This window comes from Euprymna scolopes, chromosome 31, assembly GCF_053919585.1.
Source record: "Euprymna scolopes isolate OS-2025 chromosome 31, ASM5391958v1, whole genome shotgun sequence".
NCBI lineage: Eukaryota > Metazoa > Mollusca > Cephalopoda > Sepiida > Sepiolidae > Euprymna > Euprymna scolopes.
The window spans coordinates 14,333,945-14,354,711 of NC_136512.1; the positions used below are offsets into that span (position 1 = coordinate 14,333,945).

At 34.2% G+C, this 20,767-nt stretch overlaps 1 protein-coding gene across 1 annotated transcript in view; it reads left to right on the plus strand.

Moving 5' to 3' along the window:
* Window positions 1-203: 203 nt before the first annotated feature.
* The window catches only part of LOC145255637 (lysophospholipase D GDPD1-like), a 98,401-nt gene continuing 77,837 nt past the window's right edge, over window positions 204-20,767 (plus strand). Inside the window, exon 1 of the mRNA XM_080114166.1 lies at window positions 204-675. Within this exon, the coding sequence (XP_079970292.1) occupies window positions 546-675 (130 nt within the window). The 5' untranslated portion in view covers window positions 204-545. The remainder of the gene's footprint in view (window positions 676-20,767) is intronic.

The following is a 20,767-nucleotide window of genomic DNA, read 5'->3' on the forward strand; positions in this document are numbered from 1 at the left end:
TACTACGCTGTTGATCCGGTAACCACCGCCCACTCTTTAACCCTTATCCCTCGAGTGACCCTCGGGCCTTGATAAGTGGTGACTCGCTTGTTAACAAAAAAAAAAAAAAAAAAGTATCTATGTGGACTTAATTATAGTATTTAGCCACGGCCTCTCTCGGTGGTGGTGATTTAGAACCTTCCATACAAAAAGTCTATTACGTCACCCAGGTTTTCTCGAATCTGCAGACGCTCTTTATGTAATTGAAGACACTCCCACGAAACCGTCAAACTATCGAAATCTATGAATGAATAATTCTATTTAAAGAAAGCATTGCATTTTTTCCCCCTCGGATAAATTCGAGGAATTAAAAATGTTAAGATTTTAATGAGTTGAATTTTCAAATATATTTTTTTTTCCATGAGAAATTTGGACGCAGGTTTATTTATTTATTTCAAGGCTGTTCCTTTAAGCGCTCGCCACCCCGCTGGAGTTCTATATAAAACCAAGTTTTGCAAGGTGAGTTCCTTCAATCGTTGTCGGAGCAGCGACAAAGAAATATACCCATGGCCATGGTGCTTATGGCAATTGTCGGTGGGTATGTGCTCACCTCTCTCTTATTTCTAAAATACCCTGGATTACTCCACAAGAAGAAAAATGTCAAATTTTGTGCTCGACACATCAGTCACCGTGGAGGTAAGTCATCTATTCTTTACAATAAAGAAAAAAAAAAGCATATTTTAATGTTTACAATTTTGGGGATGCTTGTCCAAAATTCAACCTAATTAAAAAAAAAAAAAATGAATTACCTAACAAAGATGAGTATACTCGAAGATATCATATTAAAAAAATGACCTAAATTAATAACGTATTTTTTTTTTAACTGAAATCAAATCAAATTTATGATTTGTTTTGATCCGCCACGTTGTTTTGAATGAATGGGAAAACTCAATTCGAACTTCCGAAATAAAAAATCAACATTGTAATGGATACAATTTACTATTAAAACCGTAAAAAATGATTTTGTATTGATATTAAAAAAAAAACAACAACAAAAAAAAAACTTACGCGGTTTTTGGAATATGACGTTTTCGTTGAGTGACGGGTACGTACCCCCATAAAGATTGTTTTGTATTTTTCCTTTATAAATTAGGTTCGATCCTGGACAACAGCCCATTTCTGTCTTCAATCGTCACACCTGTATTGACATTATCTGCACGATCTGTTTTGTTTATATACGATGTGGACATCAAATGGGGGTTCGACTTACAATGCGTATGTGTTAGAAATAAGACCCCCATTTTAGGACCAATTTTCTCATTCATTCAAACCGTTCGATCTGGCAATCTTTTTATTTTCATTTTTACTTTAAACAATTTTTTTTTAACTAAATTTTTCTTAAGTAGGATTGTTACGTTAAATTTTAGGTGGTAATGTAGAGAGAGATCCGATCCGCGCTATTTTTTAAATCGTATTTCCACGTTTAATTAAAGTTTTATGAGTTTTTTTTTTATTCAATTGTAAGGTTAAAGTATAGAATAAGTACAAAACATCCGCCCCTCCCCATGTTAAGAATGGCTTTTTAAATAATAACGTTATTATTTCAGCACGTATCACTCACTCTCTGCATGAGTACCTAATTTTATTCTATTTTTTTTTTAAATTAAATTATTAATAAAGTATAATTATATATATATATATTTATCTAAGAATTTTAAAGCCAATTTAAAAACTTCCAAATTTCGAAGTGCCATTTTTTTTTTTTTTTTTTTTTTTTTTTTTTTTTTTTTACTATAAACAAGACTAAATAACTGACTTGTTTATGAATAAACCGAAATGCATTCTGGTGGATTTTATTTCGTCATTAAATTGGTTTTTAAATCAGACTTAAAAGTCTGATTTTTGTTTTATTTTCACGTTATTGCAATCCTTGCGTAAAATCGACTTTTAACGGTCCCGCTAATTTTTTTAATGTTTTGTTGGTATCCTATTCCTCCACTGAGACCTCCAAAAAGATTCTACTTTTTCGGGCGATTACACGTGTACACCCTCGGAAAGTTGCCAAAGGGGGAAGGGACAATCAGTTTAGTTTATAAATTTAACGTAAAATGTTCCTGTATTTCCAGCCCATTCCAACATCTTAGGGCAGTTAAGAACATTTTTTTTCACCACTAACCCTAAGTCCGACTAGCAAGGTCGTAAAACTACACGTAATCGCATAAAAAACTCGCACAAAAAAAAAGAAGAAATACACAGAATTTATCCCATTGCAAAAAAAAAAAAAAAAAAAAAATGGTTAGCTGCTTTAAATTGCTAGAATGGCCATGAAATGGGGATTTAAATTTACAATCGAAACTGATCCTCTAACCGATTGTTTTTGTTCTGTTTTTTGTTGTTGTTGTTTTTTTTTTTCTGTAAAGATTTTCAAGTTGTTCACACGTAATCGCCTTAAAAAGTAGAATCTCCTTTCCTTATGGGTGGGTAGCCAGCCGAGGGTGTTTATATACATTTTCAGGTGAGTCTGAGTCGATGAAGGGAATTTCTGAAAGAGCATTTATTAGTATAGACAACAAAACGAAAAGGGAAAAAATAAACAAATATATAACATGTTATCAAAGTTCCTCTTCTACCTACTTGAATAAGCTTTTAGGGATTTAACTTATTTTTAAAGCGTTTATTTACTTTAAAACGCACGAGACGGTAATCGTTGGAGTTTCGATAATAGCTCAAAACTCGAAAATTAAACAAAATAAAAATAGAAATTCACCCAATAACATTTTTCGAGTAGATTTCTATCGGTATTTTTGTCTTATTTTTGAGTGATCATCGGGACTGTAAAGATGACAGGCATTTTGTTCTAACTTAAGCAACACTCGACATTATTTGTGTTTCAAACCAAATAAACGCTTTAAAATAAATTAAAACACCAAACTTTTTCGACTAAGTGAAAGAGTAACTTATATTACCTTTGATAACAATTATTTGCTCTATTTGTTTCTCGACTCCTTATTCGGTTTGTTGTCTATACTCCCCCCCCCCCCATAATAACCCTAACTCCGGGGGTGATACTAAACGTTTATTTTCATAACAAAAACCAAACATTTGAATTAATGATTGTTGCACATTTCTGAGTGTAACCTTGTCTCAATATTGACATTTTTGAATAGTAAATTTGGTAGCCCTTTTAATAGAAAAGGGACCCATATAGACTTGAATGTTTCCGATTGCGATTTACGGCATAAGTCCGAAATGGTCGAAGCAATTTACGATTTGAAAACTGCAAAAAAAAAAAAAAAAAAAAGTCAAAACAGACCAGCAACCAGCAGACAAAAAAAAACATACGAATGCAAAAATAGTTTATGGTTAAGAATTATGGTACTTGTACAGTTTGCGACCCATACTTTTCGCCGGTATCTTTCGGCAATTAAAGTTAAACGGCCAGAAGATATCGAAGTGTTTTTTTAGCCAGATATTAGCAGACGACAATTTAAATTGAATAAATCGTAAAATTCATTGCAGTTTATAGACTTTTTTTTTTTATCGTATCTTTTTATTAAGTCGTTAGGTAAAAGTACATAATAGTATAACAAGTCCCCATCCTCATGTTAAGAATGGATTTCTAACGTTATACTCAACGTAATATTTATTGGATACTTTTCTCCCAACAATGGGGTTTGTATTACTGTACACATAGATTCGAAAAAGTTGTCAAAAAACAAATATATAAGAAATAAATGTTATCAAAGGCAAGATAAGTTACTTTTCTGCCAAACTGGATATATTTTTTGTGTTTTTATTCAATGCAACATGTTTATTCAGCTCGAAAAACATACAGTGTTTACCGATGTATTCGAAAATTCAAGATGGCGTCTCACACCCTCTTTAACACCGTAAGTAGGGAAAAAGGTGTTATAAATAAAAAAAACTGCAAAATACTATTAAAAACCCGCCGAATATATGTCAACCTATGTCACGGTAACATATATTGAGCGAGTTTTTAACAATATTTTATCCGTTTTTTTATTTATAACATCTTTTCCCACACTTACCGTGTTAAAGAGAGAATAAGACGCCATCTTGAATTTTCCAATACATCGGTAAACACTGTATGGTTTTCGAGCTGAATAAACATGTTACATTGAATAAAAACACGAAAAATATATCCAGTTTGGTAGAATAGTAACTTATCTTGCCTTATATTTTTTTTTTTTTTTTTGACAACTTTTTCGAATCTATGTGTACAATACAAAGCCTTTTTTCTTGTTTTAACTTAAGAATATGCACTTAAACACTTAAAAACGAGTTAATACACGAAAAACTTATCCAGATAGGTAGAAGATTAATTTGTTTTTTGCCTTTGGTAACATTTATTTGTTGTATACTTTATTTATTTTTTATTTTTTATTTTTTTACCACTTTAGTTCTGTTAACTATTGTAAAACCTGTCACTATTAATGATCACTCAGGCTATGACAATAGAATATTTATTTCATTGTTTTGACTCTCGAATATATATCCGACACAGACACAGTTAATAAACCGAGAACCACAAAAGCATATAAGATATTAAGGAATATATACTCAAGGGTCAAAACAATGAAAAGAATATGCTGTTGTCACAGCCCTAATGATCGCAGACTGTACCACTGTACCAGTGTACCAGTGTACCACTACCAGTACGAACATTTTGAAATAAAGCTTTCAAATAGTTTCAAAAGATTGATAAAATTTTCTAGCGTTTCACAATAGTCATTTATTGGATATTCCCCTCCCCCCTCCACCCATATTCACTTCTGTTAACTATACTACACTTTTGTCTAATTTACTTTTTAACTTGTTTAGAATATAATTTTGGTTTAATCGCTGGACCTTTTTTTCCCCCTATTGTTTACAATAGACAACAAATATACAAAATAACATTACCAAAGACAAGTTACTCTTCTACCTACCTGAATAAGTTTTGTGCTTCAACTGGCCCATTTGGATCCTCGATAATTGCTCAAAAATCAAAAATTAAACAAAATACTGGAAGAGCATTACGTTCTCGCACGATTGGTGACATTGGACAATTTTACGACTTACCTGCCTCAGCGTATTATAAGCACCCCAACCTCCCCAAAAGAACGGTTTTCGGAATAACCTCCCCCCTCAACATCCATTTTAAGAACGGCTTTCGAGGTTGGGGGGTTATTCCGAAAGCCGTTCTTAACATGGGGAGGATGGGGTGCTTATAATATGCTGGGCTGGGGGCACGTCGTAAAAATTGACCGATTAGTTTCTATCGGTATTTCGTTTAATTTTCGATTCTTGAGCGATTTACAAAACCGCCATTCTTTTCAACTCAGTACTTTGAGAGTACTTTTGTTTTACAAGTAAATAAACGCTTTAAAATAAGTTCAAAATAGAAAATAATTTATTGTTATCCGGGTAGATAGAAGAGAGTATGTTATTTTGGTAGCATTTATTTGTTGTATATTTGTTTTTTGGCTACTTTTGTTGACTATTGTAATTTTTTTTTTTTCTCTAAAGAAATATTTTGGACAAAATTTATTAACGACCCCGAACAATCTATTGTAGAAATTAATATTCCTATAATATAAAAAATGTGGTAATGTCAATGTTAAAATTAGTACAAAAAGCGCATGCCATTTCTTAACTCAAGGTGTGGGTGGCAATACGAAAAACATAGGAAAGATCCGCACAACGTGGGTGTAACGCAACGGCTGTAACGCGGTCGTTAAATTAATTTCGCCCATATATTTTTTTAAATGACTTTAGAATTGGGTTCAATAATAATAATAATAATAATAATAATAATAATACACATAGTAGGTACACTCTTAAACCAGGAAACTGATTTTAAAACTTCTAAACTAACTCTAACCTAGTCAGTTTTTTGTCTTGTTCAAAAGCTGTATCATTATCAATACAAAAAAAAAAATGGTTCTTGTCCAGAATTCTCGTTATATTAAAAACAACTGTATGATGTACGTACCCGTTACGAAACAACATATCATATTCCAAAAATCACGTAAATTGATTAAGCAGTGTGATTTTCAAGAGAAAATAAAATTTTGAGTATCCAAGGAGTGACTATCCGCCATTTAAAAAAATCTCAAGAAACAAAGGGAGATAGTTCAATTCATGCTAAATTTATCTTGTAATGCCTACGAATTCCCATCAGTCGCTAAAAAACGATTTTCTTCATAAAAATAAAACCACTTGCTCATGATTTTTGGAATATATCTTTCCGTCATGTAAATGTACATGCAGATTTATTTTTTAATCTAAAATTCTGGACAAGAATTAAAAATTGTTTCACTATTGTCACTTAGCCGATTTTGAGCTGGTCAATAAGAGTTTATCCAAAATCAAACTGAAAACTACTCCGGCACTTATGCGTGTGTTGTGAATTTACTATTTTTAAGCCTGAAATTAGTGATCACCTTAAAAAAAAAAAAAAAAAAAACAACAACAACAACAACAAAAAGTTACTTCTGCATTTATTGACCCGCGCATTTCACGAAAATTCTCGGGTGTGCCCGGCCGCTGACGGGAGTAACCGGAAACAGTCGATCGATCACATTGCTAGGAACGCTTAGGCCAATCTTAATGCAGAAACGCTGAACCAACAAGGCGGCGCTAGTGTCGGGGGCCGGGGCTTTAGTTACGGCCACAGATATAGCCGTGCCAATAAGAATGCAAGCAGGCGATTTTGTTTTTTGTGTTCAAGAATTCGAAGAAATTTAATTCAAACTTTAATTCTTGCCCCCAAAAGAAAAGAATGAAGTTTTTTTTTTTTACCCCCCCCCCCAAAAAAAAAAGAACCTATGTTTGGTTAAGTGAAAAAAATTTTTTTTTCAAATAACAAAACTTAGTTTCAAGTTTAAAAATTAAATTTTAGGTTTCGTAAGTTATTTGTTTCTTTCTATCTCTCTTGTGTCTACACGTTTATCGCGAAGAAAATTCAGGTGAAAGACCCTTGAAAACACGAAATTCGCAAAGCTTGGACGAATCTCTCGATTCAGTCAGTGTTTTCAATAACGATGCGTCTTTGCATGGTTCAGGGCTGGTAGTGGCCTTCCAAGTAGTCCATCCCATCCCCATGACTGAAATAAGCCGAGAATTTAGAAGAATAGGATTTATACACCGTATGATTGAAAAGTTTATAGTCCATGGCAGAAGTTGACCTGAAACAGTATTTTCTTCAAGTTCACAACTACGAATTCAAACTCCCCACAGAATCACGAGTTTCCTTGAATACTATCTAGAGATAAAAGTGGAAAATTTTCTTTGGAATTAGAAATGATTATTATACAGTACACGTCCTTTTACAAAAAAATCATTGCTGGAAATGCTGTATCATACGCGCGCGCGTGTGTGTATATATATAATATAATATAATATATATATATATATATATATATATATATATATATATATATATATATATATATATATATATATATAAGGGACTCCAGTTCCAAAGCAACTCATGACAGGCGACAGCACAAAATGCTCTAATTAGTGTGTATTTATATCAGTATTTTTAATTATTTTCAAGCTTTAAGTGATTCTTGCGACTCTGAAAATGGCGTCTTCATTGTCTCCATCTTGTGGTCGTTCTAACATAGAAACTCGGCACTACTTATGTTTCAAAGTAGAATAAACGCTTTAAAAGAAGTTAAATGCACAAAAATTATCTAGGTAGGTAGAAGAGTAACTTATCTTGCCTTTGGTAACATTTATTTGCTATATATTTTTCTTTACCACTTCAGTTGTCTATAGTAAAACATCTCTCTTTAACGGAATGGTCATTACTGACCAGCCATAGCATTTCATAAATCATCGCCATCGACTCTGGTTCTGCACCATTCTGAGCAACTCAGCCAAGCTAATATCCGTGATGTCCTTCATGTTATTTGACATTTTTGTTTTTGGTTTTCCACGTCCTCTTTTGCTGGTGGTTATACCAAAGAGCAGATCTTTTGTTAGGCTATATGTTCTGGCCACATATTCCAAAAATCACAATTTCCTGTCATTGATGTTATCCAGCAGTCTTTGGTATGATCCAATCTTCTCCAGAACCCATTTGTTTGTATGTTTGTCAACCCAGTTTGCACAAAGAAGTCTAGGGTAGCACCACAATTCGAAAGCAGCAAATTTCCTTTTGTTGACTTTCTTCAAGACCATGCTTTAAATCATGCCTAAACTTTAAGCAATAGCAAACAGAATCCTGAACAGAAGCGTGTGCTCCATCCCAACTATTATCAATGGACCTGAGGTAATCTCGTCAGCATCAGACAAAGCCAAACTCTTTGTCAAGAACTTTGCAGCAAATTCTACCCTTTGCGACCAAGACCGCCAACTCCCAATATTTCCTCCTGTATCAGAAAACACGCTATGTGATATACGTATATCTGTACGTGATGTTGCGAAGCTAATCAAAAACCTTGATTCGAGTAAAGCAACTGGCCCTGATGGTATTCCAATTATAGTACTCAAAAAACTTCAACCTGAATTAGCGCCCATACTTACAAAACTGTTTAAACGTTGTCTTAAGGAGAATAGTTTCCCATCTCCCTGGAAAACCTCATCAGTATGCCCTGTATTTAAGAATTCAGGTGATCGCTCATCCCCCTCTCAGTACAGGCCAATAAGTCTCCTGTGCGTCATGAGTAAGTTGCTAGAATCTGTGTTAAATACAGAAGTAATCAAACATCTCAACAAAAATAACCTTCTTAGTGACACTCAATATGGTTTCCGTTCTGCTAGATCTACAGCAGATGTCATTACAGTTATATCGCATAGGATTAGCAAATCTCTCGACGGTGGCAATCTTTCTAGAGCAATTGCTCTTGACATATCTAAAGCCTTTGATAGGGTATGGCATAAAGGTTTACTTCATAAGATCGCTAGCTATGGTATAGCTGGAAAAGTCTTCTCAATTATTAAATCATTTCTTTCTGATAGGTTCATAAGAGTAGTAGTTGAGGGGCAAAAATCAGAAGCTCACAGTATTAATGCCGGTGTCCCTCAGGGATCCATCCTGGGCCCAACTCTTTTCCTGATCTACATTAATGATCTTCCAAATCATATCCTTACATCATTTGTAGACATTTATGCTGACGACACTACCATTTATGGTACCACATCTAAGACAGTAAACGACCAAGTTCTCTCCAATTCTCTCTCCTCTGATCTTGAGCACGTAGTACAATGGGGAAATGAGTGGCTGGTTACTTTTAATGCATCTAAAACCAAGCTTCTCTCTTTACATCATCAACATTCTAATCCACATTTGTCATCAATTGAAATGAATGGCTCTCGTCTTCAGGAGGCCTCAAGTTTTGACAAGCTTCTGGGCTTGACCATTACTCCTGATCTTAAATGGAACTCGTATATCAAATCTGTTGCCAAGGCCGCTGGAAAAATGGTGGGATCTTTCTATCGATCCAGTAGATATCTCACTGCTGATGCTATTCTCTACCTATATAAGAGCCAGGTACGTCCAAGGATGGAATACTGTTGCCACATCTGGGCAGGAGCTGCTAGAAAGGACTTGTCCTGCCTTGATAGAGTTCAAAATAGACTTCGTAGCCTCGTAGGAGATGTCCTTTTCTCCTCCTTGCAACCTCTATCTCACAGAAGAGATGTTGCGAGTTTGTCTCTGATGTATCGTTATTTTCATGGAAAGTGTTCAACTGAGCTTCAATCTTTGGTCCCCCCTCGCCAAACTTTCACAAGAAACACTCGTCTAGCTGTAAACACTATCAATAATTTCCCCCACTCTTTATCTGTGCCTAAACCTAAACGTAGATTCCATGAACAAAGCTTCTTTCTTAGAACTGCACGCCTGTGGAATTGTCTTCCGTTTTCCTGCTTTCCGGCTGACTACAATATGGTTGTGTTCAAGTCTAAAGTAAATAAGTTCTTGATGAGCCGTTCCATATAAGTTATTAAATTTACCAAATTTTCATTACTAATGATTACTATATTGACCAATTTCTACTGTACACTCTTTAACCCTTATCCTTGAGTGGCCTCTGGGCCTTGATAATGTGGTGATGCCTTTGTAAAAAAAAAAAAAAAAAAAAAAAAAAAATTCATGACCAATTAATTTTATCTATTTTTTTTTTTCACATAAATAAGTTTTTAAAAATAAAATTTCATGTTTGTGATAGCAAGGCCTATGGGAACTCGACATTGTTGGGAACTTTCAGGTGACATTTTTAAAAGAATTGGTGAATTTATTGGGAGTTATATTGATAAAGAAAATGAAAGAAGTATTTCCCTCTCCCCACATGGCCCTGTCGGTGGGGCATTAGAATATGCCGACTGCCCCCCTGGATATGACCTTAAACTATATCCAGTGGTGAGGCCCCAGCTTGTGGGCTTTGGGGAGTGTGGAGCCATCCTTTAATTACCATTGCTCCCAGGTCCACTCTGACCCAGAGTGGTAGTACCTGTTAGGGTCCCAACTATGGGTTAAATAGAAACCGACGTGAAAACAACAAATATATTCTATTAAAAAAATTTTTCTTCAAAATCTTTGGATTCGGCATTAAATAACCCGAAAAGGGTTGATATGCCATAAAACAAAAACAACCAACCAACCCTCTCCCCACAAAAAAATATAAAAAAACTTTGCTGAGGAGGAGGGTGCCTGTGAGTCATATCGTGGCTTGCGTAATGTCACCGCTTTTAATTTTGGTCTTGACCTTGGTTTCCATTATTCACAACCGCCACCTCCGAATTATAAAGTAAACTCAAATTTAAGGTTTCAAATGCTCCATCTCTCCATTCTTGGCAGCCACATGGACTTAGTGTTTATAATAGGATTTATCTTTGTTTTGTGATGGGACGATTCCAATATTTTTCTTGATTCCGATACAATTACCGATTCTGATTGTTTGTAAATTTCCAGATATAGTTTTTTTTATTTTAAAAAAATTTTTTTTTTTTTTTTTTTTTTAATTTTTTTTATGTTCGGGAGAAGCGAATTACTTCAAAAACCCAAATGTAATATGTACATGTATTTTCACAAACGCAAGACATTTGTTGGGGTGATTTATAGATTTTAGTTTTACTATTAGTTTAAAATCAATAAGTATTTATCATGTCCTCATTAATACAAGCTATGGAAAATTTTGTTTTTAAACAAATAAAAATAATTAAGGAATCGTTTTTGGCATTGGAAAATAGGCACAAATTTTTCTTATGATTCTAATATCCAAAAAGTTCCAATTTTTTCAATTCCAATTCATCATCCCAACACTATTTTGCAAAATAAAACATTGAGTACTAGCATATTTTTTGAAAAAGTAGCAACATAACATCTGTGTTTATTTGCTAAAATGCTGAATAATTATATCCATGTGTGTAATAAAAAAAGGGTACTAATGAACATTATTGATCCATGCTGATGTTATTTAGAAAGCCATTCTTAACATGGAGAGAGGTGGGTGTTTTGTACCTATTCTGTACTTTAACCTTACAATTTAATGAAAACGGACATCATAAAACCTAGCACTTGAAAATGCTATTTTTAAAAAAATAGCGTGGATCAATAAGTGCACTAGCACTGAAAAAGGTGAATAGTTATAACAGATGTATTGTCATATTAATGGTTTAATATATATATATATATATATACACACACACACACACAAGATAACATCAGACATGTTCGTTATGGCATGCTGTTAATATTATTTCATGACCGTATTCCTACACTAAAGTGTTACAATCCTTGTGCATAGGAAAGTAGTTCTATATCACTATATCTCCCTACTAGATAGTTATATCACTATATCTCCCTACCAGATAGAAAAGAAAAAACTATTGTTCTCATATTTGTGTTATTGGATACATGTTATATCGTTTTGACCTATGTATTTCACAGCCAGTTTTTGTTGTTGTATATAGGCCGTTTTAGATTTCTCTGAGATGTTGTTTGATAGTATCCTATCTGCAACCAGGTGATATGGTCATTGAAATGAATCTGTTTATGAGTGGGTGTTTCTGCTGCTCTTATTTGGATTCTGTTCTTTTTTTATGATTCATCTAATTGAAGGATGTAGGATCTTGGTTTTGCATATTTTTTTAAAAATAATTATTGCGGGTTTTCATTTCCGTGTTTAGTTATCCAATTTTTTTGTCCAGGGACAAGTGCTGGTAGATCATGAGTTGCTGTATCATATCTTTTCTGTGTATTGTGTCTGTGTTTTAGTTCTTCATGGATATGATTAGTGTTGGAAAATCTTAAGGTTAGAATTTTTGCAACTATGTTTGCTCTCATTATGTGATTGTTCAAAAGTTAAGCTGAACTTGGATGGTTGGTTGGTGTCGTTTGCAAGCATAGCATTGCTAAGTTTGAATTTCCTCCTGCTTGCTTTGTCTTCATTAATGTTCTTTTGATTGTGCAATGAAGAGTAATTAGTTTAAGCTGTTCTGGCGATGGTAGATGTTAGAACTGCTGGCCCTCGTACATCTACAATGTAGAAAATGCTGCTTTGTCAGTCTGAATTGTTATATTTACATGGTATTTTGATGTTACCATAAAATTTTACTGGTTTGGAAAATCATCAGTGTCTAACTTTTGTGGGGACATTCTATGAAACAGATTGGTAGTGTTTCCTTGAGTTCCTGTATCAATTTTTACTTGCAACCTATGAACTCCATTTTTGTTTGGCAGTTTTATGTTCACATATACAAAAGCTTCATCTCTGAGTAATAGTGAATGTCTTTTTGTTATCAAATATTAAGCTTTCGACTTGTTCTTCTCGTGTTTGTGTATTATTTACTGTGTCGGTTCAGATGGGTTGCTTTTTATGTTGATTCCTCCTATATTGTAGTTGTTATAACTAGAGCTATGACAACAGAATATTCTTATTGTTTTAACTCTCGAGTATATATCCCACACACAGTTAATCAACTGAGAACCACATCGTTCTATATAAAAGCATATAAGATACACACCTGAGAGTCAGGATAATGAAAAGAATATGCTGTTATCCTGGTCCTAGTTATAACATGAGTCTTTTGCTTTATGACTTTTTTTTTTTTTTTTTTTTTTTTTACCCCAAACACGGCACATTACCACTTTGTTATAGGGGGCTACTATCAGGGACATAAGCATCAGAGGTACTGTGTAGGAAGTTGAGCAGCAAGATGTCGGTTCACGTTGCACTTGAACTTCTGCATGTCAGTACAGTCGGGGAAGCAGGGACTCAGAAGGGAATTCCAAAGTCTAGCTGTTCTGGGGAAGAAACTACTGGAGCAGAAAGCTCTTTTGCATCTAGGGATCTCTACTGTGAAGGGATGGGATTTAGCTGCTTGTCGGGTTTGTTGGGGGTATTTACGTTGAGGGGGCACAAGTGCTTGCAGTTTGTCAGAGTATTCACCGTTAAAGTACTTGTAGAACAGGCAGAAGGATGCAACATTATGTCGATGTGACAGAGGCTGAAGTTTAGCTGACAGTTCAGGACCTATCAAATTGGCGACTCTCTTTTGAACTTTGTCTAGGAGCGAGAGACTAGTGGCAGATGCACCAGCTCAAATATGACAGTTCTCCATACATGGGCGAATGGTGGCCTTATAGAGCTATAGGATACTTTCAGGCGTTAATAGCTTTCTAGCACGGTAGAGAGAATCCACCTTCTTCACAGCAGTCCTGGCAATGTTCTCAATGTAATTGTTCCAACTCCTGTTTCCTGTGAACGTTAGGCCGAGGAGTTTAAAAGATGTACTTTCATATATAGTCTTTGGCCATTGCTATTGGTGTTAGGGAAGGTTTCTTGTAATTATTGAAGGAAACAAGTTTAGTCTTGGCAGCATTGAATGTGACCATCCATTTTTGTCCCCATTGGAGGTTGTCCTCTAGTGTTTCTGCCATTTCTAGATATGTGTTCATTTGTTTTCCTGTCATGTCTGTTATAGAGCGTGGTGTCGTCAGCATACATACCCATCTCACAGACAATTTTGTCAGGAAGGTCATTTATGAATATTAGGAATAACAGAGGTCCAAGGATAGACTCCTGAGGCACTCCCGCATTTATATCATATTGTTTAGATGTACGACCATCGAGGACAACCTGGATTTTTCTCTTATCTAAGAAGGATCTAATTATGTTATGTATTCTTCGAGTGATGCCATATGATCTAATTTTCTTGAAGACCCTGATGCCATACCCTGTCAAAAGCCTTAGATATATCTTTGTTTTGAGTTGTTGTTTGATAAGCAAACTGTTGCTCGGTGGTTGACTTTTTTACATGTCACATTTTGATCCAAATGCTGGATAAGCTTCACCGTGCAAAACATGGCTTTTTCCACAATTGAAGCAATTGTTTGATTTTTTTTTTTTTTTAGAACCTGTTAGTGTTCTTATTGCTTATATATTGTCTCGATCCTCTATCGCTCAGCATCATCCTAAGTTGTTCTAAATGGGTTTTAAAAGCTTCATTTTACCGATGTTAAGTTTCTTCCAGAGTTAAGGTGTTATCTTTTAACTCTTTCTGGAAGTCTGTAATTGACATGCTGGCAATAAGTTTTATTATTCTTCTTTGTTGTTGTTGTTGCTCTGATCCTGTCAACACACATTTCTATATAAGCTACCTATATCTATTGACAGTCATCTAATAACTTGTCAGATTTGTCTATATGACATTAATTTTGGACGATTTACTCTAAAATTCTGTGTAGGTTTAAGGTGTTCAATGAAATTAATAAAAATAATTTGAGGAGAACATTTTTCTTCCACCCTTGGTGATCATGTGTTGAATTTTTTTAGTCCTTGTCACAGTCGGTATATGAAATGACTTGATTGAAACATGACTGGTATCAACCCGCATGGAGAGCAGACACGCGATGCATGGTGTTACCCACATCAGAGTTTGGAACAAGAGTATGTTAAATACCAAAGTTGTATGATGTAGAGAGAACCGGATGTCCACCCTGCAGTGTCCAAATTCTCTTTATTGCTATTGCGAGCAGAGGTGATGCTCAAAGCCAACTTGTTAATTGTATGCTCCAAAGCATAAGTTCTAGTACTGAAATATATTACAAGAAAGAGCTAGTTTGAATATGATTGTGGGCATCCCCAATTTGGATATCCCACTGGGCGTCGCTGGTCACATTTTCTCACAAATGGTCACACAAATTTTCAACTGGGGCAATTTTAATTTTTATCCCAATTCAGATTATCCCTTTTAATGTAGTTGGAGTTTATCAGTAAAAACTAAGTTTGAATAAATTTTGTAGGTTAGATGTCTCTCACTAATTTAGATGCCCTCCTTCCCTCTGCACGGCAATGATTGTCTATTTATAAGTAAACCGTTATTTTGAAGTGTTTAAGCAACAGGAATTGATTTGTGGCTTGAATAAAAGTTTAAAAGTTACAGCTAAGTATTACAATCCTTTTGTGTTCCTAAACTAAATAAAACCATTAATTTTCTAGCACTCCTGTTCTACCAAATAATGGAAACCTTTTCCTCTTAATTAACTGCCCTCCCCCTCACATCCCAATCCATTTTGAAAATGTTACTAAAATACATTTTAGTGAGAGTATGTGTACTCTTAGCCTGGTCACCAAATAAAATTTTCTTTTTTCCCCCCAACTAAAAATTACAAATGAGATTTTGCATGGAAAAATGAGAGCAAAAAAATATTTTTTGTATCCTTCCTATTTCTAAATGCTTTTTGGGTAGTTAGAATTAGATTATTGAAAACGGGAGGAGATCAATTCTATAGCATTAGCAAATATTCCTTGGGTTGAGTTATGTTTTTTATTCATCCTTTTTTTTTTACTGACTGTTTTCCTCCTCTTCATAGTTGTTTCACCATATTGCAGCCAACTTATCCTTTGGCATTTTTCAGGTGATTAACCACGACAGGATAGGAATGCTGAGTTTTGTAACTGTATCTCCAATAATTATTGCCTTCCATAGTTGTCTCACCATGTAGACAAAGTAGATGGAAGCATTGAGTCTCTAGGATTCCAGGTGAGTATTGTCTGAAAATAGTGATTTCAATCCTACTTAAGCAGACCAGAGGATTAGTTGGTCAAAACATGGTGAGACGATATGGAAGGCAGTAATTACTGAGAATACAGTTAAAAGACTCTGCATTCCTATCCGGTCACGGTTTATCACCTGAAGGACGAGTTGGCTGAAACTTGGAACAACGATGAGGAAAACAGTCCACAAAAAAGAATAAATGCATAAATTATGAAGCTTTATCCCAAAGGATTCCAAAAACAACAATATAGAATCACTCCCATGTTCAAATCGTTTTCGAGCCATGTCTGAAGACTGGAGTGATTTTTATAAAAAATATGCTTTTTGAATTTAGGATTGTTTCAATGCCGAAATCATTCCAGAGTCACTTGAAAAAAAAAAAGAAAAAGACAAACAAAAAATAAAAACACCAAAAAACATAAAAACACTAAAAACATTCAATAGGTAACTGGAGTGATTGTATAAAATTGTCTATCCCCCACCCCTCACTTCCAATTTTGATTTTTAGAATTGGGGTTCACATTCCTATATAAATTTAATGTACAATGAATGATCAACCACCACCTGATGGGCAAAAACATTAATGGCCATTCACTTTCGAACTAGATCAGATATTGTAGGAGATACAGATGATCATACAAACGGGCATTTGTTAGGCAATCATGAAGAGAATCTCTATATCTCTCTATTTATATATAAAAGGCACTGTGAGTTCCCTATAGATTCCGAAACTGCTGGCAGTTTTTTTAATTGCATACAAATCTACTTCATGTGTCTGGGAGTGTTCTTGGATAGGTTTTGTATCAGAATGCCTCAGATAAATATTGAAAATTGATAATTGAAAAAAATCTTATTAAAGAAAAAACAGTCTAACTTTGACTAAAAATAACAGAAGGACCCGGCATATAAAATCAACAGCAGTTCTTTGATAAGACTGGCACATTCGAAATGAATGTTTATTTTTAGAGCACAATTGAACCATTATTTTTACTTCTGCATTTTAAACTTGAATTGAATCCATTATATAAAATAATTTTATAAACTCAACAGTAGGTTCCCTACAATGAAAATTTTAGTCTACATTGCACTGTAGAGAACCTACATTGTAGTAAAATGTATTGTGGATTGTCACTGCAGGGAGACATATGGAACTTCTTCCCTGAACACTGCGGTGAGTCTCTGACTAAAGCAGACTAATCGATTTGATTGAAAAATGGTTGATTTCACTGATTTCGATCACAATGAAAGTGTTTAGTATTTGTTAATCCTCATTCAATCCCAGACAACATCGGTTCTCTCTGCTGGTACATTATAAATGCCCTTGCAGCAGACATCCACTTTATCAACAATATAATCATGGAAAAAGGCGAACATCAGCAGACAACAATTTCGCTTTTTGGTACTATGATTTTGTCGACAATTCAAAACAAAACGACGAAGTACAAAAGGAAGTTTTTGCATTTGTGTATTTTACATTCAAAGAACAATTTTGGGGGGAATTTTTGAAGAATGCCAAGGAGGAAACAATTCATGAAGTTTTTAAAGTTGATAATTTTTAATGATTATTTTTATTATGAAGTGCAGTGACCCATCGCTTTTTAGCTAACTCCATAATTAAATAAGATTACGTGTAATAACAAATTTTTAACACTATATACCCAATGTCGATAGACCACTTCAAACACGGAACTTCTCTCAAAAGGGACAGCTCCAAATAATACACCGGATGCTCACAGACGTTCCAGTTTGCCAGTGGCCTATATTTCTTGGACGCTGAATATTTGAAGTGAACGTTAAGGTTTTTTCTTTAAACAGTAACCCACCAGCGTTAATGACACCACAAAATCTTTATCTCAGTTGATCAAAATTGTTATAAGAGTAACCTATCAGCAAGTACGACGTCAAAAAACAATGTTATATAAACAAATAATTCTTCAGATTTTGGACTGTAAAATATGTACAAAATGTCAATGCTGTGACCAGGATTCGAACCTAGGTTAGCACGGCCACAACATGGGGTCCTAACCTCTAGACGATCACGGTTAACACTGACGTCTGTCGCTCTTGGCAGAAAGACACATGACTACTGTCAAACTATTGAAAAATAAGGAGGAAACTTGAAATTCTCACGCATGCGCAAAAATACACTATAGCAACCATTGTTAAATGCAGCTGAATCTCTTCGCTCGCTAAGAAAAGTAGATCAGACCAGTTCTTCTAAGAACTCACCAAACGCCAAAGGAAATAAGTTAAATTAACCGCAAAAGAAACTGCAAGAAAGTCATCTTCTAAGAACTCACTGAAAGCTGACCAAAAAGAATCAAAATCCAAGCCCTAGCCACAAAAATAACTAGATATTGTGGCTACTATACACAATCTACTAATAAAAACAAGTAAGTTTTCTAAAATAAACTACAATAAATTAACCAAGTAACCTCACACTGTCACTGATTAGGACTTCATATAAAGATAACAACTACACTATTGGTGTATATACCGTTCCACACTTTAACTATTGGTGACGGGGCAGTATCTCAATTCTACGAGAGTTGTCTTGCTATAAGATAAGTGATATTATAGTAAGATACACATAAGTGTTATATGTTTACATTTAATAAAAAATGCCAAAGTCAGCACGTAGTAAAAAAGCTCAGAGAAATATAGACTATGAAAAAAACAAAGTCAAGGTATTATCTGAGCAAAAAGAATACTATCAGAAAAATGCTGAAATAATAAAAATTAAGTATCATGCAAATCCTGAGGCAAAGAAGGCTGCCTCACGTGCTGACTCAAAAGCACGGTATAACAGGGATTCTGACGATAAAAAAGCTGCCTCACATACTCTTTATAACAAAGAACCAGAAAAAAAGAAGGCTGCCTCACGTGCTCTTTATAACAAAGAACCAGAAAAAAAGAAGGCTGCCTCACGTGCTGACTCAAAAGCACGGTATAACAGGGATTCCGAGGGAAAAAAAGCTGCCTCACGTGCTCTTTATAACAAAGAACCAGAAAAAAAAGAAGGCTGCCTCACGTGCTGACTCAAAAGCACGGAATAACAGGGATCCCAAGGGGAAAAAAGCTGCCTCATGCACAAACTATTATAAATATAAATATCAAAAACTGCCAAAATCTTTGCCAAAACGCCAAAGAATAAACCAAGAAAAATTTAATAGTGAAGGTATGAACATTTTAGAACTTTATAATACTCTAACTGTTTTATCAGAGAGGCGGTAGCACTGTCTATGTAATATAGAACCGATGGAGGACCAAGAGGCAACTCCTAAGGCCCAAAGACCTAAAACCCAGCAGGAAGCGACCTGCTACTAATGGAGGCGGCAATGAGCCGCCTCCTAAAAAAGACAATACTATCATGAATGTAAGTTTAAAAATAAGACTGTAAGTAAAAATACTAATTAACAAGAATAAAAAAGCATTGGAAATGCAAAAGGATATAGGGATGGTATGCCAAAAAGTATACAAACAAGATAGCTATGAATGGCTAGGCACATGGAAATAGAATTGCATCCAAAGTATAGCCCTATAGCTTTTTACAACCGTAATGATGGCACGGAATGAAGATTGGAGAAAAACTATAGGGCTATATTTTGGATGCAATTCTATTTCCATGTGCCTAGCCATTCATAGCTATCTTGTTTGTATACTTTTTGGCATACCATCCCTATATCCTTTTGCATTTCCAATGCTTTTTTATTCTTGTATATATAAAAGTCACACACACACACACATATATATATATATATATATATATATATATATATATATATAAAAGTCAAACACATATATATATAAAAGTCACACACACACACATATATATATATATATATATAAAAGTCACACACATATATACATATAAAAGACACATATATACATATAAAAGACACATATATACATATAAAAGTCACACACACATATATACATATAAAAGTTACACACAATATATATATATATATGTCACACATATATATATATATGTCACATATATATATATATGTCACACATATATATATATATATGTCGCACATATATATATATATATGTCGCACATATATATATATATATGTCGCACATATATATATATATATGTCACACATATATATATATATATGTCACACATATATATATATATATGTCGCACATATATATATATGTCGCACATATATATATATGTCGCACATATATATATATGTCGCACATATATATATATGTCGCACATATATATATATGTCGCACATATATATATGTCACACATATATATATTAAAGTCACTCACACATATATATATATATATATATATATATATATAAAAGTCATATATATATATGTGTGTGTGTGACTTTTTATATATATATATATATATATATATATATATATATATATATACTAGCTGTACCCTGCCACGCGCTGCTGTGGCTTTATTTGATGTAATGGAAAATTCTAATAAAGAGAAAATGCATGTTTCTTATATTCTTAGTACAGCAATCCACTCCAAAAGTAAAAAAAAAAAAGGCGAAAATGAAAACAAAATGGTACTCTTGCAGAATTGGATCCAAATCCTCGGAAGTTACCGTCAATCATGGCTTGGACTCTACCAACATTCAGTGGATTAAGTCGAAAGTTGCTAAAACGTTGAAACACCAAAGTTTTCTTTTTTATTGTATTCAAAAATGTGAGTTTTTAATTAATATTTGGGTAAAGAGGGGGGTGGGTTCTATACACAGATTCGAAAAAGTTGTCCAAAAATGAATAAATG